Source organism: Syngnathus scovelli, chromosome 16, assembly GCF_024217435.2.
Source record: "Syngnathus scovelli strain Florida chromosome 16, RoL_Ssco_1.2, whole genome shotgun sequence".
In the NCBI taxonomy this organism is placed as follows: Eukaryota; Metazoa; Chordata; class Actinopteri; order Syngnathiformes; family Syngnathidae; genus Syngnathus; species Syngnathus scovelli.
In genome coordinates, this window is record NC_090862.1 from 4,501,845 (window position 1) to 4,523,501 (window position 21,657).

General features: G+C 40.7%; 2 protein-coding genes across 2 annotated transcripts in view; one reads left to right on the forward strand and one right to left on the reverse strand.

The window, feature by feature from the left end:
* The window catches only part of rnf213a (ring finger protein 213a), a 28,600-nt gene extending 8,492 nt beyond the window's left edge, over positions 1-20,108 (reverse strand). Inside the window, exons 1-42 of the mRNA XM_049746187.2 lie at positions 19,963-20,108; positions 18,811-18,922; positions 18,393-18,487; positions 17,596-18,042; positions 17,392-17,519; positions 17,181-17,312; positions 16,462-16,661; positions 16,079-16,380; positions 15,747-16,012; positions 15,466-15,651; positions 15,193-15,385; positions 14,590-14,645; positions 14,249-14,408; positions 14,016-14,165; positions 13,754-13,852; positions 13,541-13,663; positions 13,254-13,437; positions 12,952-13,125; positions 12,743-12,868; positions 12,051-12,667; positions 11,287-11,446; positions 11,002-11,219; positions 10,791-10,928; positions 9,950-10,237; positions 8,574-9,741; positions 8,198-8,379; positions 7,965-8,120; positions 4,298-7,891; positions 4,081-4,205; positions 3,447-3,563; positions 3,257-3,381; positions 3,064-3,186; positions 2,914-2,996; positions 2,433-2,589; positions 2,231-2,366; positions 1,975-2,157; positions 1,288-1,418; positions 1,071-1,225; positions 783-986; positions 374-561; positions 202-310; positions 27-127 (exon numbers count right to left, since the gene is read on the reverse strand). Coding sequence (XP_049602144.1) covers positions 27-127; positions 202-310; positions 374-561; positions 783-986; positions 1,071-1,225; positions 1,288-1,418; positions 1,975-2,157; positions 2,231-2,366; positions 2,433-2,589; positions 2,914-2,996; positions 3,064-3,186; positions 3,257-3,381; positions 3,447-3,563; positions 4,081-4,205; positions 4,298-7,891; positions 7,965-8,120; positions 8,198-8,379; positions 8,574-9,741; positions 9,950-10,237; positions 10,791-10,928; positions 11,002-11,219; positions 11,287-11,446; positions 12,051-12,667; positions 12,743-12,868; positions 12,952-13,125; positions 13,254-13,437; positions 13,541-13,663; positions 13,754-13,852; positions 14,016-14,165; positions 14,249-14,408; positions 14,590-14,645; positions 15,193-15,385; positions 15,466-15,651; positions 15,747-16,012; positions 16,079-16,380; positions 16,462-16,661; positions 17,181-17,312; positions 17,392-17,519; positions 17,596-18,042; positions 18,393-18,487; positions 18,811-18,910 — 11,579 coding nt within the window. The 5' untranslated portion in view covers positions 18,911-18,922; positions 19,963-20,108. The remainder of the gene's footprint in view (positions 1-26; positions 128-201; positions 311-373; positions 562-782; positions 987-1,070; positions 1,226-1,287; positions 1,419-1,974; positions 2,158-2,230; positions 2,367-2,432; positions 2,590-2,913; positions 2,997-3,063; positions 3,187-3,256; positions 3,382-3,446; positions 3,564-4,080; positions 4,206-4,297; positions 7,892-7,964; positions 8,121-8,197; positions 8,380-8,573; positions 9,742-9,949; positions 10,238-10,790; positions 10,929-11,001; positions 11,220-11,286; positions 11,447-12,050; positions 12,668-12,742; positions 12,869-12,951; positions 13,126-13,253; positions 13,438-13,540; positions 13,664-13,753; positions 13,853-14,015; positions 14,166-14,248; positions 14,409-14,589; positions 14,646-15,192; positions 15,386-15,465; positions 15,652-15,746; positions 16,013-16,078; positions 16,381-16,461; positions 16,662-17,180; positions 17,313-17,391; positions 17,520-17,595; positions 18,043-18,392; positions 18,488-18,810; positions 18,923-19,962) is intronic.
* A 142-nt stretch (positions 20,109-20,250) lies between these two features.
* Positions 20,251-21,513, forward strand: LOC125984226 (neuropeptide B-like). The gene is made up of 2 exons (XM_049746197.2): positions 20,251-20,787; positions 21,165-21,513. Exons 1-2 carry the CDS (start codon positions 20,551-20,553, stop codon positions 21,291-21,293), a joined length of 366 nt encoding a protein of 121 aa, XP_049602154.1. The 5' UTR covers positions 20,251-20,550; the 3' UTR covers positions 21,294-21,513.
* Positions 21,514-21,657: the final 144 nt, after the last annotated feature.

Genomic DNA, 21,657 nt, shown 5'->3' on the forward strand with positions numbered 1-21,657 from the left:
CACTGATGAAGAGCAATCAATGCTACCTGAAGACTTGTTGGACAGCTTCGTCTTTGCAGATTTTCAGCAGGCGAACCATCGCGTCGAACGGCTGCTGACTTTTAAGGTCAGAATTGTTTTCGAGAGCCTGAGAAAGAAAAGTTCATTCCTTTTTATGGTGCCTGACTTTATCGGTAAAACTGGCGCACAACTCTCACCAACCTGGTTGAGTAGTCTCATGTGTTTTATCACTAAAGGTGTTATCTCGTTCTGTTGCGTCTCAAAGTGCTCCACAAATAAGGACAGTGAAAATATCCGATTCCAGCGAGCGCTGAGAAGTAGAAGTAAATAATTCATTTTGTTTCAAAGCTTCTTTCATTTCATTTCGACTTACCGAACTTGGCTGGCAATCGTCTTGCTCCTGTCTCGGTAGTGTCTTACACTCTCCTCCGAGCAGACCAGCTCAATCGGGACCTTGAGTTTGTTCACTCGTCTAACCCAGGCTTGCATTTGGGCATTTGTCTCCAAGGGTCCAGGTTCCAGGTATTCCAGGCAAACAACAGCCGCATACACATCGAGCATCTTGAATACATGACACAATTTGTGAATTTTTTGTTTGGCGGTGTGCCGTGAGATTTTTTTTCAGATTTCAAAAATGGACTCTAAAAAGTTTGGGAAACACGGTTCTAGACAATGTGATGAGAGGAAAGTAAAAAAAAACCCAGAATGCAACATCTATTGCACACCAATTTTTGCAACTTGAATTGACCTATACACATTTAACACAACAATACAAAACTCACCAGCTCATCTCCAGCCGTGCAATCAGTTGTTAAGAGGTTGTCAGTCACCTGCGGTTCAAGGCAGACCATTCTGAATAGGTTCTGGAGTCGGTTCTTGGACTGGTGATAGGCAGCATGGACCCACGGAAGCGCCGGAACTGCATCGGTGTCATTCAATTGACAGCGTAGTTCTTTGACACAGGTGTTCAAAGCTGCATGCAAGAGCTAAAGCATGCAAAGAGCATGGATGAATGCACGGTTATGTACACATGTACTAATTGATATCACCGATGTTGCAAATACTCCAACCTTCAAATCCTCTTGACGGTTGACATTAATAGTCAACAAGAGAAAACCACACAGGTAACGATCAAAGAACTCATGCTGCATCTCTGGGGTGTCTTTTGCTATGTATTGTCCCAATGATGTTGTGGCAAAGAAATCAATGAATCTTTGAGTATGACCTAGCAAGAGAAATTCAGGGTGAACCAAAGTCAAAAGATCAATCTCTGCAATGGATCAATACCTTCATTTTGACGCGCATGAACCCAGAGTTCCTCTAAGTAGTGCTTGATCCTCCCACAGAAAGGCATGTTGAAGGAAAAGTCCCTGCCTTGAGCGATGTAGCTTCGTACAAGAATTGTTTTTGTCTCTGAACTGTTTGAGGGAGAAAATGCACGATAAAGAAAGTAGTCCAGATTTGAAAGTTCTAAAATTGCTCTCATGCTCAAAATGTAAAACTGCCACACCAATATTTGTGATTTTCTAACCAATACCAAATATAAAGTCAATTCATGATTAATTAATGAAAAATGAATAAATAAAGTGAATTGAAAGTATCTAAATGTAAATATTATATTTTAACACGTCATAGCAAGTACCATTCAAAACTAAGATTGCAACATTTCTTCTGCTTAATGTAACTACAAAAGAAAAAAAAAAAGCACAATAAGAGAAACTATTAATCCCTGATTCAGGTTTAAATTGATCACTTATCGGCTGTTGGTTGAACATAAAAAAGTCTTATGCAGATAATAGGCAAAATGTGAAATATCAGCCCCGTTAACGGGTTCGGCCGATAATCTTGTCTATGCCGATAATCTTGTCTATATAACTCATTTGTGTATTCCGACAACTGGCACAAATGAAATCACTCAATGTTGATAAGGCAGTATTTGTTGGGTTGATTTTGAAGGCTATGATGTCCACCTACTCAAGAGATGGCTGTGGAATTTCCAGCAACTTGTCATCGGCGAAGATGTGTAACCACAACCTCTTCACAGAGGGACTAAGGTCTTCCAGTAAGATGTCCAGGTTTTGGTCAGCGTCAATGACTGAAACCAGTTGAGCCAAGGCAGGGGTCACCACGGCCTGAATGCGTTTCCATAAAGAGTGGCTGCAATAATAATGATAATAAATGGTTAAAACTTCGAAAGACAAATGTTGTATTGTGCGAGGATGCCACTCACCAAAATGTACCTCCTTCCTGTAAAGCGTCAATATTAGAAGCCACCAGATTGACCCAATTGCTTGAGGCGGATGAAAAGTTGCTTTCACTTGCTAGCAATAAGTAAAGACGGTTCTTCAGAATTTGCAGGAAGTCACCTGCCAAATAAACGGCACCAATGTTAACCAGGGACACGAGCAAAAAATGTACTAAGTGGACACTACCTTTTACTTGGTCAGAGTCACTGAGAAGAATCAGAAGAGTCTCAAGTCTTTGAGTGCTGCGCCAGCCCCGGCCTTGCTGATCCCTGAGCATGCCGACTGCACTCTGCACACAGCTACGCACCAATGCTGTGATGTCCAGGGCAGTGTCATCTTTGTTCTGCACAATAACAACATTGTGTAGTCAACAAAAGCGGTGCCATTAATTGAGCCCATTTTATCTAGCTCAAATTCGGGTTCAATGAATCAATGGATTATTCGGCATTTATATTCATTTACAATGTGGTCAAAATAATGATGAGGGGGTGTGGTTTCTAGCAACCCTTTGTTAAGCACCCAGAAATCATTTATTTTGCGAAATGAACTAAATAATAATCGTTACATTTCTAAAGCACCCCTGAAGTTGGCATTTAAAAAAAAAAAAAATTGAAAATAGCAGATCGTGGCCCTTGTTCAACACTGAAGCAAATGAGGTTTGTCTTACATGCTCAGCATCCATTGCGTCTGCGTCCTCCTCATTCGCATCATCAACCTCACCCGCCTCACCTCCCTCACCTGCCTCTAGAGCTGTTAAAAGATTTTGTTTAGCACCACCAAATGTTATCAATCAAATGAAAAATAAAATATCTCCCACCTTGAGGTTGGTTCATCTTTGTTTCAAACAGCTGACAAATTGTTATGTTTTGCAATTTTCTAATGCCTGTGAATATGTCCTTTGGCTTTCTGAGGTCATCTAGATGCACCGACGTCCAGGGGTCTGTCAAGATTCACATGTCTTGAAATGACTCTTTCGATATTTACGACAAAATGCAAATTAGCGACCATACCGCCATGAAATCCAACATAGGCAGTCCCTCCTTGAACCCTTGGAAGCCTGGTGATAAAGTAGACGAAAACCCTGGAGTCCAAATCATCTTCAGTGATCTTGGTGATTTCATTTACAGCGGAATACCTGACAATTAGGCAGCAAAAGTTCAGTACTGTGGCACAAGTACATGGAAAATGATAGTTGCTTACTTTGCAGATGCAATTAGATGGAGACTATGAGTGGCCTCCTTGAATTCACTCTGCACGATGAGGACCTTGTCGCCGGGTCCTTCGTATATGTTTTGTTCGTCAGGGGTGAGGAAATTTCTACGAGAACAACATTGGACTGCTTTCATCATCCCAACAACACAAGTCGAAGAAAATGGTCACTTCCAAAGCTTGCAACCACATCCTTGTAGGAGTTGTTTTACTTGCTTCAGACTTAACAAAAGTCAAATGTAGTATCTACATTTAATTAATAATAATTTCATTTATATAATCTAATAATTTGATTTATTTATATCATAATATATAACAATAATGTTAATTGAAGTTAATATTTTTTAAATATCTGAATTTATATTTTTAATTGGACTTTAACACATCATTATGAATTCTTTGCTTATTTTGCAATGTAGTATATACATTTAATTAATAATAATTTCATTTATATAATTTAATCATTTCATTTATTTATATAATATATAACAATAATGTTAATTGAAGTTAATATTTTTTTAAATATCTTAATTTATATTTTTACTTGGACTTTAACACGGCATTATGAATTCTTTGCTTATTTTGCGCATTCAATATGGATGAAGTGTGTCGATAATCCACAAACCTGATTTCCTTCAAGAAGAGGTGTTCCGCGTCAAACTGCTGGAGTGAGAGAAGTGTGACACTTTGCAACATTTGCTCCAATGGTTTTAAGTCGGGTGCAGTGAGAAGTCTGGAGAACGTTGTGACCTGTAGTTTGGAAAGCAAATCAGTTATTGAAAAAAAAAAAAGGTTTCAGGGTCGAGAGAGTGAACTCTCAGGCGCTGGTACGTGAACATTACCTCTGTGAAGGAGGCAACGCGATGGACTTCCTGTCTTGTATGAGCAACGATGAAGTCAACCAGGCAGTTGTTGTTCTGATCTTCAAAGTAGACATTGGCAAGTTCTTCACTTTCTCCATTGGGAAGATCGGTCTGTTCCAATCGCATCACTGAATCCGGGGTGGCACACCTGAGCAGTACAAATTTACCCTCTTGGAGAAGTCTCTGCTCAGCATCGACGATTTCAAAAGCATCCTTTGTCTTTTCGATCACTTGATGGATCACGGAAGCGCAAGCGTCTGAATGGTAGCCAATGAAGACGTCTGATGGATGGTACTCGTACGTCTGATTCATGACAATGCGATTGCTGACCGAAACAAAGCGTCTGACCCATTCATCTAATTTCTCGACCATACTCTTCTGCGCTGCTGTCAGGACGGTGTAGATGTCCAGATAATGTTTCTCCAGCCTGTTGATGAGCGGTACTGGGAACTGTTTGTAGACCACCTCTCTTTCTTCAATGACAATGAGCCGGAAGTTGTCGTGCACCCTACACTTGACACGGTGGGTTCCGAGGCCAAGGTCCACATACTTCTGCCCTCCCAAGTAGACATAATATTGATTGAGGGCATCGTAGAGACTTTCATAAAGGTTCTGCAAGTTCAGAAGCACAACAGTTTTACCGGTCTCCATGCAGATCTTGACTCTGTTGATGTTGCGGCAGATTTGAGTGTACTCCTGGTCTTTAGGAAAGCTGGATCCAAAAATTATTTCAGGCTGACCGATCTCTGAAAAAAAGGTTTGCTGCAAGATCTGGAGGGCTGCATAATTTCGAGTTAGGATCAGCAAGTAGCGGCATTCTTCCTCTTGTCCGGCCGACTGAATGTTTTCTCTCACAAACTCAATGGCGCTGATGTTCTCCGGGTCGGATGCAAGGCAAAAGTTTTCATTAAAGACAGCCATGGCATCCACATCATTTTTGCCGCTGAAGTTCCTCAAAATGGCCTTTGTGATCTCCTTAATGGTGGGCTTTCTTTGGGAAATTTTGGCCACTGCATAAACCATTTTAATCAAGCTGTAATAGTCACGCAGGCCAAAAAATCCTTTGCCTTTCTTCTGGACAATATTAATGTAGGCTCGTGCAAAATAGGGGAACAATTCCCTGACTTTCTCCAAGACCATCACATCAGATGAGCATATGCCTTCTGCGCTCTCAATCAGTTCTTTCTCATCAGGATCACCCCGAGAGACAAAAATGCCTCGGTTCATCTTTGCGGGGTCTAATGCCCAGTTGGAAATGCCAATGAAGCCCACCTTTTTGTGTGCCAGCGGCTCATCGTCAATGCAACCTTCTTCCAACAATGGGTGAAGGGTTTTAAGTGGCATTTTGGGAGAGTCTTCAGCCAGCCCAATCTCATCAAGGACAACGACTGAAATGTACTCCTCCAGATTCTTTCCTTCCTGATAGCGTCCACATTGTTTGAAAATATTGATGATCCCTTCTGATGTGGAGTGTGGGCTGCACTGGAAGGACACCAAATGAATCTGTTTGAACATTTTGTAGAGCTCAGAGTGTGCAGCTTGGCCCTGCATTGCATCTGCCACCAGTGTCTTGGACAGAGATTTTGAGGTTCCAGGTTTCCCGACTAAGAAAAGCGGAATTCTGAGCTCAATGCAGAAAACCATCATAAAAACATTTTCTTTGAGGGCGGCATTTCGTGCAATCGTTTCAACCATTGGCACGCCACTCAAAAGTAAGTCCTGCATAAGTGTGATTTCCTCCCTTATTTTTGCTGGCGTGTAAAATGACGGCAGACTTTTGCTGACACACTTTCTGTAGTCTTTTTTTTGTTCAAGGCAAGCGTGGTAGCACACACCTAGGGCTATAATTAGAGACCACAATACTGGATCTCGTTCCTCTGGCTTGTTTGGATCCCGTTGTTTTTTCTTGTTTTGACCACGGTCAAATCCTCTGAGCTCTGCAAAGAAATCTCTGTGGTGGTCGTGGAGCCAAACAAAAACCTGCATGCAACGTTCGACATCTCTCAGGCTAACAAAGCTACATTCGTCACGCCTTCCACGCATGTACTTTTGTGAGGAGGAGAGAGACAGAGTAATGCATTCAAAGTACCTCTGCGGAATCTCTTGACTTTCCACAACTCTCGTCACAATTTGCTCAATGTATTTTTCCTCCGTCTGATCGTTTAACTGGCCAAAGTCCCACACCAACGGGATCATGCTTGGTGGCAATGCTTGAACTCTATAGACTAGCTGGCGGAGAGGAATTGAGCCTAGTTTTTCATCCGTTTCCTCAGCCCGGACTCTGTACCCAAGACCTGCAGATTCGAGCCTCTTGATCATCTTATCGGTGTGCTTTCGGTAAGGGTTGCATGCGGCGATGATCTGCAATCCACTGTTGGCATCCAAAGGCACCCCCTTGACTGTCTTGTCACAAAGTACCTCCTTGATACTGCTTATGGCCTCTGTGGTGTTGGCCTCGTCTAAGAAGAGAACGGAGTCGAATCCATGTTTTTGTTTGTTGGCGGAAGCGATAGCTTCGCTTTCTCTCACTTTGGCGTAAATCATCTGCGATGATGTCCCGCCATGCACTTTGACCAGTTTCATATTTTCAGCGGCGACGCGGTTCCTGCGCAACTCGCAAAGATATTTGATGAGTCTCGTCTTCCCACATCCTGTCTCTCCCATGATGATGACAGGTATGCCACACCTGAAACGCATGTGAATTGCCAGCATCTTCAGGATGTTGTCCGTTGTCAGCTCATATGTTGGATCCGGGTCAAAAGGCTCCTTGATTCCAAGAACATTGCATAGTCGCTGTATTTTTTCCTTTCTGGGTAGGCTATCAAAGTTGATGTTAAAAGGAACACCCTGATTGTGCAGTCCTTGAAACAATTCCTTTGACATAACGTTTGTTTTGATAACCGTACCAGATCTTGGATCAATTGCATCATATGCATTCTGTGAATTGGGTCGAAGATAGAATCCGACGAAGGTCATGGATGAGTGGTCCTCATTAAAGAAAATATACGGGTGTGGCTCCTTTTCCCATCTTTTTCGAATCAAAAACGGAGCCAAGTCCTCCTCGTCGTTATTTAAGTCCATCTGTGATTTCCCAGGGCTTTGGTCAGAGAGATTCAGTGATGGTGTGGCAAAGTCTCTTGCCATGACAATCATAAAACCCACCACAAAGGTTTTAAACCCATTGAGAATGTCTCCTGTCAAAACGGCATCACAGAACACAGATTGCTCACAGTCTTGCAGCTGCAGATTGAGAAACCAAGTAAAGTTTCTAAGTTCCGCCCAGGAAGGATCGAAAATGCCACAGTATATGAGAAGCAGCTGAAGACATTCCATCTCCGAACCTTCAGAGTTGTTGCTCTTGTAATTGAACCGATCAAGGCTAATGTTATCGTGAAATCTTCGGAGATACTGGTACGGTCGCTGGAAGGCTGAACTCCTGAACACTTTGTCATCCATCAGTGGGTTGTCATGGAAATGTTGTTCCTTCTTCACTGCGAGTTCCAAGACCTCTTTCGGTGGCCGGCAAATAATTTTGGGGAACACGTCTGTGAATGAGCTGATGGAGGTAGCAGTCTAAGGAGACCAAAGAAAAGCCCGAGGTAAGGAAAGCTCTATGGTGAAATGACCGTTTATCAAAAGCTCCTACCTGAGCTGAAGCATTTTTGCCTGGCTTGACGGTTTCTTCTAAAAACTCAATGACATAAAGATCCTTATTACTGCACTTCCAGGTGTTTCCCTCCGAGTCCGTTAGGTAACGTAGAATCAACAACTTGAATAGAAACTCGTGGATACCTTTCCTCACCTTTTAAAAGAGCAGAAATACAGATTGACACGAAAGCACCAGCGGACATCAAATGTAACGCAAATGATAACAATTACCGATGAAGTAATGTCAAAATGAAACACGGTGAGTTTGTCCTTTCGAGCGCTTTTCAAAAGAGACTGAAGGATGGCATGCTCATCGACGCTGGGTTCAATCAGGCGAATGCATATTCGACTTGTGCGTTCTTCAGTTGCTTCCTTCAGTGATTGGTAAATCCTCTTGATGTAAAGTGATTTACCTGAAATTATGAAAACAATTATGATCAGAAGTATGTTTTTTCACCATGTTGCAATTCCAAATCAATTCATATCAAGATTTAGAAAAATAGTAATAAAATAGTAAAAACAGCATATTGGGTGTAGGCTAGCTTGTTTTGATTACGATAAAAGCATTTGGATGCAAGATCAAAATTGTTAACAGGCTTACACTTACCAACACCAGCCCTTTCCGATGAGACAGTGCCAACACAGAGGCCATCTTTGAATACAGCAGCTGCACTTGACTGATTTGTCGGAACCACATAATGATGCTGGAGGTACTTTTGGATGCTGGTCAGTGACAACTGAGGTACAACCTGCAACCTGTACTGACTGAAAGCTGATGGAAGGTAGGCATGTTCTTTTTCGGAGCTACACAGAAGAACAAGCCTGTAGTCTGCCGTACATCGCACGTTCATGCGCTGAAAAAACTTTTCGACTTTAGAACTCACGTCGTACGGAAGCAGCTCCCCGAACAGGAGACAGTATATCTTCTTGTCCTTGCAACCTGCGCTGAGACAACGCCTAAGAAAAAGCTCCACCTGTTCATAAGTTGAAGTGGAATTGCACAGCAGGACCTCGTCGTAAGTTGGGAGTGGTTGATCGTGACTGGTCATATAAATGGAGATGCAAGAAGTTAACACTGCCGTCTGAGGGCAAACAAGGAGGTTTGGCTTTCCCGCTTCCATGCTTTTTGGGAGTTCTCTCTTTATGAAGTTCTCAACCTGTTCTTCAGAAACATCATCCTTCTTAGCCAGCCTTTCCAGTAGTTTTCCAAGACTTTGTATGTCAAGAATGTGCTTTGGGTCTTTCATGTAGTCCTCCCATATCTGATTGAAACTTTCAAATCTGTTTGCTTGTACCTCAGCATTCATCTCCTGGAACTCAGATTCCTCATTTTGTTCTTGTGGAGGTGTGAGGACTTCATTTTGAAGTTCATGCCACACGCGCGATACATCCGAGGCTGTGCAGGGGGCCTTGATAAAGGACAGCATCATGAGAACTTGATCATCAACACGTTTTACGTGTTCTTCTGACAGATTGCTGCATAGGAAGAAGATTTGTTCCGCTGTGAAGTAGTTCAAATAGTAATGCTGAAATCGCTGTGTGTCCAGGAATTCCATCCAAAGGGCCAAGTGGTCCTCCATTTTGAGGCAAAGTTCAGGAAGGCTGTCCTCAATGGTCAAAGAATCAACGTTTTTCCCAAGGTTGAAGTTCATCTCAATGTTGACATTCCCATTGAGGCAGCAGTGGACTTGAGCTTCCCAGTGTCTGAAAAGAGGGTTTCCAGCGGTGTAGAGAGCAATGAAAGCTTCAGCTAGTCTTTGAACACCGGCAAAGACCTGAGAATGAAATGTTTTAGAAGAAAAATTACATTGCGGCATCTCTCGTAAAGCCAAATTGTAATACAATTTTTTTTTAACAAAATCAGAATGTCAGAAGGAAACAAACAGATAGATAGATGATAGAGTATTGCAGTTTTGGCTTAGCCTAATTCAGTTTTGTGTGGTGCCCCATTTGTTTCATCTGTCACTGCTAGAAATACAGTACCTCTGCAAAGTAGTTGACTTCCTGCTGTCCCTGATCACCTTTCCCAGACATGAGCATCAGTTTGTTCTGCAGCTCCCGCACATCTTCCAGAGAATAGTAGTGCATCTCATCTTCTTCTTCATCCTCATCCTCTTCTTCATCCTCATCCTCTTCTTCATCCTCATCCTCTTCTTCATCCTCATCCTCTTCTTCATCCTCATTCTCTTCTGAGGAAGAGGATGCCTCACACTCTTCCTCCTCCTTCTCCTCCTCCACTATTTCCAGTTCTAAGACAGTGTCCAGACTTACCTGTCACAAAAAGCACACATTCAGACTAATTGTCTGATACAGTGAGCATTACAATATATGCCAGACCCACAGTCGATAGTTGAAAAATCAGTGATCAATATCTGTCATTTTTAAAAGTGAATAAAGTTTGTAATTTTAGTAATGACACAAAGTGGATGTCAAATTTATCTTCATAAAATGATGTGGTGGGCCGTATCTGGCCCCCGGGCCTCGTGTTTGACACCTATGCTTTAAACACATTTCATTTCTCGAAAACACATTTTGAACATGCACCAAACATTGCAAACATATAATCTCTAGAAAAGACAACTTAGTTATCATTTGTGTGATGTTTATGTAAATTTAAGGGGTAGGGCCTGGTGATGTAGTGAGCTGGTCATTCTGTTTTATTCTCACGAGGTGTCGCGTTTGTGATGGAGCCTATCCCAGCAGTATGTTGACGTAATTAACGAATAGCATTACATAGCTTCCGTATAACTATTAATCTAAATGATGTGAATTATTGTGACATGTCAAATAGCAGGCAAATCAACCCTGGAATTTGTCAATTGACCTTTTTTCCATTCACTGCACGGATCCAATAGATGCCCTTTCTGTTAATGGCTGTTGCCAGAGCCATAGAAGACAACTCCACTGAGCCATGACTATCCTTAACATTCTTCAGCCATTCCAAATGGCGGCCACTGTCACACTGGAAAAGAAAAAATAGATTTGTGTCGTGAAATGTATGTCTTAATCACAAGGAGTAAATCTTTTCCCATTACCATTTTTTTGGTAAGGTTGTTGTCCTTGTCGAGAGCACTCCAGAGTTTCTTTAAAACCTCTTTGAAGGCCGGAAAACCAGAATTTGGTGGCAGCTCGTACAGGACGGGAGCGTAGCCATGAATGGCATCATGGAAGCAAGCCACACGGTCCACCTCCATGTCGTTTTCTCCCGCAGAGATGAAAGCAAGGTCAACAAACACCTTCAGGTCCTTCAGATCTGAAAGGAGTCGGCATTTTTAAAATTCCCCGGCCTAGATGAGCTTTGAGATATTCATGCTAGTTACCTTTCAGTGCATCTTTCACCCATTTTACAAAATGGCCTCTGTGTTTTAGCTCATTTAAGCAAAGTCTACGAGGCTCCGTGATGTCAACCAGATCCTTTTTGGCTTCTATCAAGTCATTGTCAATGCACCGCAGCTCCTTCTCCTGAGTGTCTGCATGACTCTGAAGGGAGAAAACCATAAAAACAACAATGTCAGTGGAATCTCAGGTGTGACAAGAAAGTATTCTGAATATAAATACCCAATAAACTATTATTGAACATGAAAAAAAAACACGCAAACATGATTACCGTATTTTCCGCACTATAAAGCACACCTGAAAACCTCCAATAATCTCAAAAGCCGACAGTGCGCCTTATAACCCGGTGCGCCTTATATGTGGACCGATATTGAGCCACTATGGCAAATATATGGGCTTATATATGGACAAAGTTTTAAAATGGGCCATTCATTGAAGGTGCGCCTTATCATCCGGTGCGCCTTATATATGAACAAAGTTTTAAAATGGGCCATTCATTGAAGGTGCGCCTTATAGTGCGGAAAATACGGTAATAGCAATTTGAGGAGAAAAATACTGCTGCCATTGAGCATACATTTTGAATCGCCACAACCCTTATTTTTCAGGAACGTCAAAATTGCCGTCATTGCTCAGCCATTTACATTGGAGCGTTAATGGGGGGTCCCACAGTTTTACACTTTTGATTTCGGGGAAAAAAAGAAAACGCAAAAGTAACATAGCATCGATTTGTTGTAGACATTCAACTCACAACATTCAAGAGCGTCTCCAGCACACTGAAGTCTCCTTGAAGACAGAGCGTCTCTTTGACGGCCAAGATGACCTCAGCTGAATCCGCTGCTTGACGGAGTTCGTGAAATTGCTCAATTTGTTGAAGCCTGGTGTGAATCCATTGCTTATCTGTCGACATGTCAATCCCGCACATGATCTCCAGGTCTCGTTCGAGCTCCGCGTACTTGCCCTTATAATTGCCGAAAAGCCGGTTCACCTCCTCTAGCCCGATACTTCCATCTTTTAAACCATTGTAGATATCCGTGTAATCATCCATGCAAGGCTCGAAAATATCCTCGCAAAGCTCGTCGAATGTCAGCGGTTCGCGAGGTACCGCTTCCTCAACGGGATTATCGTCCAAGGTGTCTCCTTCAGGAAGTCTGCCTTGTTCTTTCCAGCACAATACGAATATGTGGCTGTCTTTGAATTTGTCCAAATCATCTGACATGCGTCTGATGCGTTCATTCATTTTGAAATAAGTGACAACGCCAGCCATAGCTGGGGGGAGTTGGTCAAACGGGTGAACTTCCATAAAATGGTCAAGGGGTATCATCTCTATATTGACACGGCGTAATTCATCCATCTCACAGACATCAACTGCAAAGAAACGGGATGGAAAAAGACTTGTCATACATTGCAAACGTTTGATCACACTAAACTTCACCCTCATACCCGCCATGTGTTTGTCAAGGTGGCGGATCATCGTGAGCAAGGCATCCACTTGCTTCTTCTCTTTGTCTACAGCATCAAGTTCACCTTCTCGACACTTCAGAAGTCTTTTCATTTTGTAAGTATCCTCTGGAGAAAAAAAAAAAAAAAAAAGCGCACGTCAGTCTATCTTATTGCCTTTCCGTCATTTGTGAAGAGGAGATGACTATTACCACTCTTCAGCAGCTCTATGAAGGCTTTTTGATTTGCCACGAGCATTCGGAGCAGCTTCAGTGGAATATTTCCCTTAATAAACTGAGTTTTGATGTTTGTCAATATTGACATGGCAAAGGTGACTCTGTCTTTGGCATCCAAGGTGAGCATGTCAAAAAGGTTTTCCTCTGCATCTGAAAAGGAGATACAATTGAATGTCACTAGCACCTTTCCTGACTAAGATGACAAATCTAACCGTATATTAGGTTTGGGTGTTCATTTTCATCAAAGCTGATCAATGAAAAGCTGTTTGAGGGATTACCAGATAGCTGTAAAATGTGTTTGGCACCAGTCCACGTGAGAAGGTGCTGAAGGACAACTTCTTCTTTCTCCTCATAACTTCCTTGTTGATCCTTTGGCCAGGAACTTTTGAGAATGGCTGAGAAAATTTTCACAAATTTCTTGTTCATCTTCAAATTCTCGAGCAGTTGGACCTCTGATTTGGTCTGGATGAGGAAGCAGACATACAATAAGGGTGAGACTTTATCTTTAGGTTACGTTCTCAAATTTACTCAACATTAACAATTGTCAAAAACAAAATATGGATACCTGGCATACAGATGTAACAGCCTCGAGCGCACACTTCTCAATAATAGGTGAAACATTTTGAAGCGAAATTTCCAGTTTTTCTATTTTTGCGCAGTAAAACGCAACTTGATCCTCGGATTTTTCCTAAAAACAAACACAGCAGACATTCCACTAACTCAAAAAAAAAAAAAAAAAGGCATCTAAATGATGTGCAATTAAGCCGTTATCCTGTACCTTTTTATACCTGCCCTCAAAATCCGAAGCTAATGTCTGCCTCCACTCATTCTGACAGCTATTATTGTTGAAGTGGATTCCAAGTATGTGGTTCCATACCTGCACAAAATAAAACAGATTATCAAAAAAACATGTTCATATTATTACCATCAAAAGATTGACTTATGGTGGCTCTTAATACAAAACCAAAAGACAGGTGAGTCACAGGCGAGTCCATCTTCACTTGTGTTATTTCAATTAAAAAAAACATTACAGTGCTCACTTCCATTTCCTGCGTAGCCTCAAGGTTGCGAGATAAATAACTCTTGGATAGCAAATTTCCCTTGAATTGCGAACTCATCCAAGATCTCATGATGCGCATTGCCTTTGAGATCTTTTCTGCATATGGTAGCTTTCCATCTCCTCCAGCCTCCTATATGGAAATGATTTTTCAGTTTAAATTGCCAACCCACCTCTATGTGAAAGGCATTCCACATACGATTTCATTTTTCATACCTGTTGCATGTGTGGAACAGCCAAATCAAACACGGACGCAACCAGTTTCATGCATTCTACAGGAATGTCCTTGTAGGACGACGTGGCTCCTTTGCAAATTTTCTCAAAGAGTTTAACTGCTGCATCCAGACACGATCTTGCATCAGCCTCCAAGACATCACTACCAAAGATGCAGTGGAGTTCAATATGCAAATTGAAGAACACATGAAAATAATATAGGGAAAAAATATTGCCATGTTTAAAAATATTGAAAATTACATATGATAAAAAGAAAAAAAAGATATAAGATAAAAAAATAATAAGATTAAATATTGCTTTGTTTAAATAAAAATTATAATTACCTGTGTTTCATCTCAAGGACTTTGCTTTGGATGTGAGAAAGAATTTCAGATACATCCTGAAAGGAAAACCAGAATCACCCATTATTTTAAACCCCAAGAATATTATGATTAACATTGTCCAGTGGCACTACTTAAAATCTCCAATCTCCCAAAATCAAGCAGGGAAAAATGTTATGGGCCAATGAAACAAAACGATTTTTGGACTTTTGGTTTTACCATGTTAGGGTCAGCGTACATTGCAAGGTAGAACATCTGAACTTTATTAAGGTGCTTAAAATGGGGTGGAATGACTTCGAATATGAATTGAAAAGTGATTGTTTCATTCTTAACACAGCTACACCGAGTTAGGGGGCACACTTGCAACCACATGGAATACCAGGCGCTTACTGCCACTTTAAGAAAACGCACATAATATTTTTTAATGTTCAAGTTTGTCACATTAACAACTTGAGATTAATAGCAATTTATTACCGTACATGGTTGTAATATGTATTCGACTGGAATCAAATTTGACCCCAATTAATCATGAAAAATAGAAGTCCACACTCACTTCTACTACAGTTTTTTTTTCATTTTGGTTTGTTGTTCTTAATCATGGCATACCTTAGAGTTAGAATAGCCGATGCCCCTTGGTGCTTTCAGGTTGAAAACATTGAGCATGTCCAAAAGTTGGATGTTCATGTTGATACTGCAATCTTTAAATTCACCGAGTGACATCAGGTAAAACCCAGATCGTGCTGCAAGTGGATCCACTTCCATCAAATGACGGTTGTCTTTCATCATCTTGAGCAAGTTCCTGACAAGCGAAAGACGGTGAGAAGTTAATCACTCACTCCCTCACTCATATGGTGTTAGTGTTCGTATCATAGTTCTTACTTCCTTTCACTTTCATTGTGAATTTCGCCCATTCCAAGATCTTTCAGACCATTCTCAGGTGTCAGCACCTGAAAAGGTTGTACATCCTTTCCGTCGAGGAGGTGAAAGAGGGGTAATGCCAAAATCCATTGGGGGTGCCCACAGTCTTTCACATTTTTGATAAGAGAGAACAAGCTGCTTGGCAGGCTACAACACAAACAGGATGAAGATGGTTAGTTAGAGTAGATAAAGGCATTTAAGTAATTTTTGCCAGGAATGATTCTGACTGAATCACACTATACCTTGGAAGAAGAGCAAGATCCCGTGACAAATCTTTCCAGTACTCAAGGAAGCCACTTTTGTCTCGTTTGGGTAAACACAGCTCAGCGCAAAGGTAGAGGCGGTTGGTAGTGTCCAGTTTGATACGGTATCGTTCACACACGTAGAGCATGATCGCAGCCGCTCGCAGAGGGTCTTCAATGTACAAACTATTTTGGGGGGAATTTACATTCCCTTGTACCCGCGGAGTCACATCTGTCAACATGAAGTCTTTGATCGAATTCCGCACCTTGGGAAATGCAAAGTGGTTCAGAGGACAATTTTGGCTATACCAGAGCAAATTTTCTATACTTACATGGTTCTCGTCGTAGTTTAAGGAGGTCCATTTCGTGTGCCCCAATACTTCATGTGTAGATGGGTTTGAATAGATATCGAAAAACTGACTCAGCTGTTTTAGAAAATTTTCTAAATTCTTTTTTTTCCATGTCTTGAGAAGATGAAAGATTGTGCCCATCATTATCTTCCCCGCTATGTCTCTGCCTTGAACCAGTTGTTTCCTCTGGCCAGTCCAAACACTTTTCACTCCTTCATAAATTTGTTTCAATACGCCTTTTTCTGGCTTAACACACACAATGTCGTCATACTGATGCCATTCCCCTTTAATAAAAAACACAAACAAATAGGCATAAAACAACAAAATTGATGAGTATAACAGGCACGAGTAAGGGTTTTCCATACCGTCTTCATTGAGGAGGTGAGGTTTAACAAACAAGCATCTGTTGGTGTTGGATTGATCTGAATTTTCTTTGTAGATGTATTCGTATTTGTCTTTTCCTTTCTTGCAGACAACATATTTGTAAGGTATTGACTGCGACACAATGTGTGTTTTGTTGGTCTCCAGAAAGCCTTGGACCAAAAAGCCATGCTCGTTCAAATCCCTGCACAAAACAGAAAACAAACATTGGTCAATGCATGAAGAGGTTGGGATGAGGATGACTTTGAGATACGAACCAGAGCCGCGCGATTTTTTGCCCCTACTTACGAACCAATTTTTGACTTGCGAACTGGCGCCCTAGCCCTCCAGTTGGAAAACTCATTAATTGCACCAAAATGTAATGCCGAGTACATGGAAGCATACCATAATTTATTAGCCTATTTTTAGCAAGTGTAGCCAAAATAAAACTGTAACAAGGTAAAAGATGTGACTTTTGGGATAGTCGGGCACGCATTATTGGCTTTTACATTGATTCCTATGGGAAACGTTGCTTCGCCTTACAAACACTTACAAACCCGATGGTGGGGAACCAATTAAATTCGGAAGCAGAATTGCTTCAACCCGCCTCCCTTTTCAACAAGTTATGTATAAATAACAATGTGAAATTAAATTGTAATCAATTTGGATTATGTACTGGCTGAAATAAAATTTGAAAAAAAAATCACTATTTTGGAAGAATTACCTGGTCACAAATAGCAAAACTGCAATGTCTTCCCAATTTGCTAAAGGAGGCCCAGCTCTGATGTAGATAGCATCTTCACTGAGGTTAAATTTGAAATCTTTTGAGAGGATGGCATGGAAGTAAATAGTGAGTCTGTTTTGAGGAGAAAAACATACTACTGTTATTATCATGGCAAATATTCTCAACCGAAAACCATCTGAGTGAGACAAACCGTGTGTCGGTTGGTTGAGTTGGAATGCTGGCATGTTGGGAATGATAGTTTGCATGAGACCTTTGGACCATCATGCCTTCCGTTCCATTGTGTGGGTCTACGCTGGAGCCTCTGTCTTGAGCAAGCACCTGCGAGCATATGAATGTTCTTCAAGGAACACAACGCGTTGTCTGATCAGAGCTGCTCATTTGCATCAAGCGTTACCTTGGATGGTAATTGAGGTTGGGGGCCAAAGATCATCGTCTGTTCTACAGTGCCAGGCTGCTTCACTTTCGGTTCCTTCTCATGTGCGCTTTCCTGAGTCACGTTGGCGTTCTGGTCACACACGGCTTGACCATTCTCTTTCTTTGACTCGCTTTTTTTGGTCTCTTCAGTATTTGTGTTGCCGGCCTCGGAAGCCGTGCCTGCACCCGAGTTAGCATCGAAACTTGTGCCGTCATCAGAGTGCTGAGTCGTACCTGAATCTTGAACTGATTTTTGTGCATTGCTCTCATCTTTATCTTCTTCGCCATACGGACCTGAGGTGACTTCAGACTGACTGTTTTCAGTCTGCGCATCATTATTGTTGGTATTGTCAGCAAAGGAACCAGACTGGTCCACTCTTGAGGAGGACTGATCTGCTGCCTTTTTCTTCCGGGCTTTCTTTTTTGACTACAAACAGAAAAGTGAAACATTTTATAATTAAGAAATGAATTAATCATATTAATTCATCAATTAACTATAATATAATAATCAATTAGATCATTTAATTTCAATATATGAAGGTGGCATAGAGGGGCACTGGTTAGCACGTCCGCCTCAGTTCAGAAGTTGCAAAGATGCACTTAGTTTTTTAAATTTAAGCAAGGCGATGTTGACAATTTGGACTTTGAAACAAATTATTCTGAATGTATACATTCAAAACTAAGCATTTTCATTTGTAAGGACATATTTCTTATGTCAACTGAATGTGCAGATGTATCCAATGCTGCTATTTAGTAAGTAGAAAAGTGAAATGTTACCTTTTTGTTAGAATCTTTGTTGTCTACAGAATCTTTTGCTGTTGTATCGGTCGCAGCTTCCAAATCTGGTACCAAGGACTTTGGTTGATTTCCTTCTAAAGATTAAAGCAAATTAAATTTCAACACATGGAGTAAGCAAAGCAACAAAACAACAAAACAGGATTTTTTCTTTAATACAAAACCAATACATAACTTTGAAAATAGAAATAATTTTTATGTGGTGAATGCAGCAGACACAAATACTATTTAAAAAAAAAAAAAAAAAAAAGACAACTATTTTAGAATCATAATTTTGGCAATTTCAAACCATCTTGCCTTTAGTACGTATAGGACTTTATTTTCAGTGAATGAATATCCATCCAAAAGGTATATTGACAAGTTTTTGCATATGCTGTCTGAAAAGCAAAATATAATTCACCTTGGTTGTTGGGAGGCTGGACTGACAAATTGAAGCCACACTCTCTGCAGAACTTGTCGGTCTTCTTCAAATCATTAAAGCCACACTTGGTACACTTCATCTTCACACTTTTCTGGGGTGGGTGACAAAAAATGAATAGTATCATATGTCAATATTCTATTCTAAGGCTGAAAATATCGAACCACTTCAAATATTTTTAATTAAGTTATTACTGTAAATATGAGCGTTTTCACTCAAGAACTTCAAGATCATGTGAACCAATTACATTAAAATAGATTGCTGAGGCCAATTTAAATGTGCATGTCAAAAATCCATTTTTCATTTTGAAGAACTACATAAAAATACATCATACTGAGTGAGGCACATTCAAAATTGCTTGTAATCTTTTTTTTTTTTTTTTTTTACCGACTATGTTTACAGCTATCACGCTGCGAGTCCTTGACCCACTTTACCGTTAAGAAAGAAAGAAGGAAAGAAAAAAGGAAAGAAGGAAAGAAGGAAAGAAGGAAGGAAAGAAGGAAAGAAGGAAAGAAGGAAAGAAGGAAAGAAGGAAAGAAAGAAAGAAGGAGTGAAAGAAAGTGAAAGAAAGTGAAAGAAAGTGAAAGAAAGTGAAAGAAAGTGAAAGAAAGAAAGTGAAAGAAAGTGAAAGAAAGAAAGAAAGAAAGAAAGAAAGAAAGAAAGAAAGAAAGAAAGAAAGAAAGAAAGAAAGAAAGAAAGAAAGAAAACCCGGATATGTTTACAGCGATTACGATGCAAACCTTGGCTCACTTTTACCGTAAAGCCTAATTTACGGGCACAAGTACAATTCAGTCGTGAGTGGCTTGACTTCGTGGAAATGCAAAGTCATTTTGAGTAGACGAAACGAAAGTAATTGAGAGACGCTGGAAATAATCAACTGAACCGGTTTACTTAAAACTGGTATTGTGACCAAAATTTCTAACGGTGACATCACACGAAAACATTCATCAAAAAGCGAAAGGACAATCCTTATTTTTAATTTTACAATGTCACAAAAAATGGAGGCTTCCGTTACAAGATTAGCCACGTACTCGTTTTTAAAAACACCGTGACGGAGCTACACAAACAAATATTACCTAAATAGACATTAAGGACGACAGTTTTGAGTGATATTTCGTCGAAAATAGCGCTTACCTATCTCGGGAAAGAAACGTCCTACCCACTCCGTTCATAGAAGTGGACTGTAAAGAGTGAGGGAGGCGGGGGGATATTTATACTCTTTTTCTTTGTTTCACTTTCATTTTCCCTGAAACGACCATAGGGGGTTTTATAAGAAATGCTAACGATTGTATGTATAGAGTTATTTATTGATTTGACATTTTTGTTAAAATATATTGAAATTCACAGCAATAGCAACAAGGAGCCAGAGAATTATAATGACACAAATATTGCTTCACAGAAACAAACAAACAAATAAATAAATAAATAAATTTGACTGAAACCATAATATAATAATTTTTGCTTTGGTTTTTGCTGAGACTGGAAGGTTGTGGGTTCAAACCCACACTTGGCACTCAGATGGAAATATAATTCAAGCCGAACTGGACTCTGGGATTTGTAGTATTTCGTGTGCGTGCTCACCACCGACAAGGGGGGGGGGGCGATTAGAAATAAGGGAGCGACAAACAGGAATCTATAAGAAGCGGGGAAAATAGAGAAAGGAGCACACAAACGACGACGGCGAAGTTTGCTCTCTTGTTTGAAAGCTCCACTTTTTCAGAGATGCGGGCGAAACTTCTGCTGTTGCCCTGTGTGGTTTTCTCAGGTCTGGTGCTCTGCAGCCCTACCGATGCATGGTACAAGCAGGTGGCCAATCCAAACTTCCACTCGGTGGGCAGGGCGTCTGGCTTGCTGTCGGGTATCCGGAGATCACCGTACGGCCGGAGGGGAGCTGACATGGAACCATCAGAAAGTTGGTTTTCTGAAACAGAAGCACTCCGTTTTGGCCTGAAGACAATGGTCAGTGTTTTATTGACTTTATATAAGGATGTTAAAATGTTTGTGTATTGATTCATGCATTTTGATGGAGAGCGAGAGAGAGAGAATGCATGAGAAAGAGCGTGTGTAAATGTGGACAGGGATATCCATCTATCCATACATCCATCCATCCATCCATCCATCCATCCATCCTTGTGTTTAATTAAAAATTTGAAAACCTTCTCTTTACTTTGACTTTACTTTCATTGTTTATTTTTTAATCACTAATACCAATGAATCAAAAATGGTTGATAATCAGTAATAGGGCGAAATACGTTTTACCGCAAATAAAAATGTCTATAGAATAATAATTTCTAAAATCATTCCACCACACTAAAATGCATTTTTCTCATCTACAGTCCAACTGTATAAGAGACATTGTGCCAAACCTGATGAGTTGTGAACTCTTCTCTGGCGACAAGACGACATTCAAGTGCAAAGCCGACATCTTCCTCTCCCAAGACCCTGCTGACTGTATGGAGGCTTAGCTGCAACATTGTATGGATTATCAATAGACTCGATAACCAATAGCTATAAAGGCCAAAATTATTCATACCCCATTCGTATGAAGCTGACCAGTGCATGTGTTTGTGCAGGTATGTTTTCATTGTGATGCTTTTTACATATTGTGTATATATTGTACCAAGTGCGCCGATAAAGCGCATGTCATGTGTTCATGCAGACGGAATTAAACAAGTTGAACAACCATCACTTCTCCTGTCACTAATTTCAACACAACACAAAGATTGGGAGAATTCACCTTCACCAACAAAAATAGTTACACATGCTCCACAAATTTACTTTTGCCAAAGTTAGCTGACCAAAATTCATCAAAGGTCTTCTTAGCAGTAT